Below are 6000 nucleotides of genomic sequence, written 5' to 3'. Positions count from 1 at the left end.
TGGCTCTGGATGCTTTTCATGTTTCTACATCTGAGATGTGACGGTAAGTCTCTCTCATACATCTTAGCCTATCGAGTCCTGCTGCACCGCACAAGATGTAGTCCAGTCTTCAAGCAGACATTTTATTCATAGTCAAGTTACTGCAGACTTTGCATCACGTCCCTTCACATTCTGTGAAACTTGGGAAAGCGCTTCTGGCGCGCTCGTGTTTTCGTGCGTGGAGATGAGCTTAAGCAATAGATGGGTAGCAACAGAGTTTTCTCTTGAAATGTTCTTGTTGCCGTTAAAGTAAAAAGTTGGGAGACTCCATCTCTCATCAGCGTTAAGGGCCCACTATTGTTTCTCTGAGAGATGGTCCCAAACATCTGAGCCACACTGAGAAACAGCCTCCTTTTCAGCTTATATTTAAGATTTTATACTTTGTCTTTTTATCCCTTAAATGAGTTTGTCTCGTGCACATTTCACGACACGTTTTATGGTTTTAAGGGAAAAGGGGGCGCACCCCCATCCCCCTCCACCACCACCACCCCCATTAAGTTTCTCTGACCACCTTAAACAGTCTTTGTCCTCCTTCGGCTTGTTGACATGTGTTCCTTACAGCTCCCAGTCTGGATAAAAAAAGGTTCTTGCGTGTCAAGCTCAAATGGCCACTGTGTAGTTGTCATGTTAATTGAATGCATAGCTCGAGGTGATCTCACGTCTTTGTCAGTCATACTAATTCATTTACTCCCCCAGCGGGGGGTGAGAGCTGTAAAGGTTTCCTGTTTTCGGCTTTGGCTCCGAGGGCTTACCATTTGGTATGAAGTGAAAGGGCCATGGGGGTGGGGCGCAGGCTAAATGATTAGCAGCAGTGCAGAGGGCTGTGCTTTAAGGGGTTTAATATTCATACATCAGTAAACGTGTCCATCATTTTCTGCATGGGACATTCCATGATAAATTCATAGTTTAGACCAGCATCTAGAAGTCCCAAAACTTACAATCTGAATACAACCACAAATAAGAAAAACATCAGGGAAGGTATATAAAGTCAAAATTAAAACTGAAATTAGTGAATTGAATTATCCGTGTCCTGTATTACAGTGAAAACAACACAGCAGCACATTATTTGATGTGATACCTCATGAGTTTTATTCTTTGGTCAAAATAAACACTTCAATTCTGACTCCTGCAACACGTTCCAAACAAAGTTGGGTTGGCTGCATTTCAGGGCCAGTAATGAGGTAAAACAATGGAAATGCTGATTCCATTTGAAACAGGTGATGTCAACAGATGACTGTATCATGATGTGGTACAGAAGTGGTATCCAGGAAAGGCCGAGCCCTTTACGAGCAAAGACGGCCTGAGGACCACCAGTTTGCCAACATACTGTATGTGTGATAAAATTATTAAAATGTTTAAAAACAATGTTCCTCAGAGAAAGATAGGAAGGATTAGGATATGTCACCCTCTATGGTGCGAAACCTAAAAGATTCAAGGAGTCTGCAGGGATTTCAGTGTGTAAAGGTCCAAACCTAAGCTGGATGATCGTGGTCTCTGATCCCTCACCCCTCAGCCGCCACTGCATCAAGAGTCATCACTCTTCTATAAGCAATATAACCACACGGGGTCAGGATGACTTTGACACACCTGTGTCAGCCACTACAATACGTAGTTACATCCATAAATGCTGCTTAAAACTGTACTGTGCCAAAAGGAAGCCCTATGTCAACAGTGTCCAGAAGTCGACTTCTCTGGGTTCAGAGGCATCTGGGATGGACCATCACACAGTGGAAACGTGTACTGTGGTCAGACCAATCAGTATTTCATTATTGGAAGGAATAGACGCCATGTGCTCCAGACCAAAGAGAAAAAGGCCCATCCAGACTGTTAGTTTACGCAAACCAGTCATTGCAGGAGGATGTAGATGAAAAAGAGGGTGGACTCTGAGATAATAGCTTTATAACATTAGCGGTACAAAAAAAAATAAAAGGTCAATAGTATAGAGGAGTTTAACACCTCTGAATTCCAGATGTATGAGATGAAGATTCATCAATAATGTGGGGAAATGAAGCAGTAACATTTTATCACTGGTCTGACTCCAAATGTCAGTCCAGCCATGGTGAGAGTCAAAAGGGATGGGATGATGTGAATTTTTCTCTATACAATTCAATGCATGATATAGTGTGTACGATTCCATTCAATCACAATACAATTAAAATTCATTGACAACGTATGACCAGCTACAGAATACTTTATTCCTCTTTTCTAGCACTGGCTTGATCATGTAAAAAAACAACCAGATATAATTGACTTATGTTCTGTTAGATCTTATTTACAAAAAATATAAAATAACTGGTGTATGAGACTGCCTCCTTGTGGTGAAACAGTGGAACCGTATCAAACATTCAATAATAAGAACTACTACCACCCATTTAAAGAAATATGAAACAGGTAAAGTGAATGTTTTGAACTAATCAGTAGGGATCAGTTTCTAAATGTCAATGTTTATAAATCAAATAAACGTTTAATAAGGCAAAAATACATGAACTGAAATACCATGTCTGTCATGGTCTGGGGCTGTGTCAGTGCCCTTGGCAAAGGTCACTTACACTTCTGTGATGGCTCCATTAATGCTGAAACATACAGAGAGATGATGGAGCAACATATGTTGCCTTCAAGACGACATCTTTTCCAGGGACACCCATGCATATTTCAACAAGACAATACAAAACCTCATAGTGCACATTACCAAGGTCTGGGAGTGGAGGAAAAGGGTGTGAGTGCTGGACTGGCCTGCCTGCAGTCCTCACCTGTCCCCAGTAGAGAATGGGTGGTGCATTTTGAAATGCAAATTGTATCAATGCAGACCCAGGACTGTTGTGCACCTTAAGACTTGTTTGCAGGAAGAATGGGACAAAATGACACCTGACACATTTAATAATCACTTGGTGTCCTCAGTCCCTAAATGTCTTAAGTGTTGTGAGAAGGAACGGCAACACCGTGGTAAATGCTTCAATGTCCCAACTTTGTGTAGAATGTGTTGCATCAGAACTGAAGTGAGTGTTTATTTGGAACAAAGAATAAAATTGCTGAGGTATCATAACATTAAATAATTTGCTGCTGTATTGTTTTCAATGTAACACAGGACACAGGATTTACACATCACTGTTATCAGTTTTAATTTAGATTTTACACACTCCCAACTTTGTAATATGGCTCAAATCGTTGTCATATTATTAAGGGATGTTTTCCAACAACCTGTTGTTATTAATTAATTCAATTTATTAACTATAATGAGTTTCATATGGGCTAACAGAAATGCCCATGTGAAATTATTTTCAAAAAAGGAATATGCTATATGAGTCTCCATTAATGCTGAAACATACAGAGAGATGTCTTTATTTACTGCATTTGTTAAATGTGTAAAAGTTACAAAATCTCACTTTGTGAAAGTATAAGTTGCAAAATGTTGTTGCACATGTGATTTTATATATGAACACTTTTAGCATTAAACAAGATTGGAAGTGTGGGTTAAAGTTTCTTTGACTAATTAAAACCACTCACAAAAATTTGATCTCAGAATACTTATGATCATGATTTTTAAATTTGCATAAGGCTTGTGTTATAAAGAGTTAGATACACATTCAAGATCAAGATCAAAGATTGTTATTGTCAATTCACTATATGTGCAGGACGTACAGAAAAATCGAAATACTGTTTCCCTCTCACATAATGTTGAATGCCATTACCATTTAAGAAACTAAAATTGAATAAAAGTAGAATAAACAGAATATGAAAACTGAATTCAAGTAATCAGGATAAACTAGATGGTACAACCTAATAGGCTATGAAGAAACTCAAAGCCATGTGCAAACAGTGACAGTAGTGCAAATAATAACAAGAAGATTGTCAGGTGGTCAGCATCACCAGGGGCGTTGATGGGATGGGATGAATAATAGCTTATGAAATGTACATGGACAGTAGTGCAAATGACCAACAGCAGCAGATATGATGGTAAAAAACAGTCAGCAGCAGATTTACCTGTAATATAACAAAAAGGGAAAATGTACTGAGTTTGTGCAAACTGCAGGGGTGGTCTTTTTATGTTCTGTAGTGGGTTACGGTCCAGGGGCAGAGGGGGGAAGATAATGGACAGCGTTCAGCATCCTCACAGCCTGGTGGATGAAGCTGTTTGTAAGTCTGATGTAGTGGGCCTGAAGACTGATACCTTCTCCCTGAAGGCAGGAGTCTGAAGTGGGAGTGTGTGGGGTGGGAGGTGTCATCAGCAATGCTGATGGCTCTGCGGGTGAGGCGGGTGTTGAAGATGTCTGTAAGGGAAGGCAGAGGGGCACCGATGATCTTGCTGGCTGTTTTCACTATGCGTTGCAGGGTCCTTCTGCAGGAGGCAGGATGGGCTCTGTACCATACAGTGATGCAGCCGGTGATGACGCTCTCAATGGTGCCCTGGTAGAAAGAGCACATGATGGGGGGTAGGGCGCTCTCCTCAGTTTGCGGAGGAAGTAGAGGCATGTTTGAGCTTTCTTGACCAGTGATGTGGTGGTGTTGGTCCAGGAGAGGTCCTCAGAGATGTACACCCCCAGGAACTTGGTACTGCTCACTCTCTCCACAACAGCACCATCGATGGTCAGTGGGGGATGCTTTAGAGGTTTTCTCCTGAAGGTCCACAACAATCTCAAGAGCAATGGGCTGAGCACACACCCCTGTGTAGCCCCTGTGCTCAGCGTGATGGTCTTGGAGGTGTTGCTGCCGACCAACACATTTTGTGGCCCCCCTGTTAGGAAGTTCAGCACCCAGTTGCAGAGAGACGTTTTGAGTCCCAAGTGTCCAAGTTTTTGTGTAAGCTGGTCCACAGTTAGACAAGCTGTCTATAAATGAGATGATTTCGTACTGTAGCCACTCTCCCATAGAAGTGGGCCATGAGCTGACTCCAGAACAGTCACCAGAAATAAAATGACACCAAAGTGCTCAGTAGGGTAATAAGGCAGCCCAGAGTACAGTGGGTAACATCTCTGTTCATGAGTCTACTATATGCAAATCATAGTGGAAGGTTGCGTAGAGCATGGTGTCCTGCACTGGAAACCATTTGTGTATGTAACCAGTTACTGTATATAAGCAGTTCCTGCTGTTGTAATCAGGTGTCAGCCAATGAAATTGCAGTTTAATCAATACATCTGACACTGTGGGGTGGAAGCTGTCTTTAGTTTATGGTATTGTATGAACTAATGGCATTGTTATTTAGCTGCAGGTCAGGCCCAGATGTAACTGACAAACAAAATGTGTTGATTAACTAGTGTATTGCACACAGAGTGCAAGCTTTTTCCAGTTTTATTGCCCTCACCATCTACCCTGATAAACCCAGGTTTACCTTGAGTATACCCTGCAACTATCTAGCTGAGAAGTGAAGCAGCGTGTAGCAGCACTGAACAAGCCAGAAGGGCCAGAGGTCAGTCCATTAATCTGGAGTTTGTGGACTTGTGGGGGAGGGCCATAAGCTTTCCCTGACTTTTTAGAGCAAGGAACTTGTCCTTCTATGCTGTAATTCTATGTGAAAACTTTATTTGGGAAATGCCTTTATCCTGTAGTTGGCTTTTGTGGATAGACGCTGCCCAGCAACAGTACCACATTAAAGGAAAGGTTTTCAGTGAGTGTAATGTAGAATTTCAAGTGGCTTGTGACACAGATGGGTCTGCAATTAATAAGTATTTTTATTATTAATTTCCTAATTTTTCAGTTAATTAATAAACCAGTTGGTCTGTAAAATCTCAGAAAGTTGTGATAGCTTCCCATTTTTAAATATATCTGCATACAAAATTCTACATCCTGTGATACTCACATATGTTCATTTAACAGTGTTGGATAATGACTTGAAGTAAAAATCACAGTTTTTATTATTATTTGCATAAAAATATTACAAACTATATCTCCCTGCTGACCATGGGCCTGGCCAAGGAACACAGTAATAAGGAAAGGTCCATTTCTAACCAAACCAGATTTAAAAAA

The 6000-nt window shown here is 41.1% G+C and overlaps 1 protein-coding gene across 1 annotated transcript in view; it reads left to right on the top strand.

Moving 5' to 3' along the window:
• The first annotated feature begins 6 nt into the window (after nt 1-6).
• The window catches only part of ror2 (receptor tyrosine kinase-like orphan receptor 2), a 29929-nt gene continuing 23935 nt past the window's right edge, over nt 7-6000 (top strand). The window contains exon 1 of the mRNA XM_020618665.1: nt 7-43. Within this exon, the coding sequence (XP_020474321.1) occupies nt 10-43 (34 nt within the window). The 5' untranslated portion in view covers nt 7-9. The remainder of the gene's footprint in view (nt 44-6000) is intronic.

This window comes from Monopterus albus, unplaced genomic scaffold (genome assembly GCF_001952655.1).
Source record: "Monopterus albus unplaced genomic scaffold, M_albus_1.0 scaffold209.1, whole genome shotgun sequence".
NCBI classification, from domain to species: Eukaryota; Metazoa; Chordata; class Actinopteri; order Synbranchiformes; family Synbranchidae; genus Monopterus; species Monopterus albus.
Note: the sequence above shows the minus strand (reverse complement) of the source record. Positions and strands in the feature narration are given on the sequence as shown.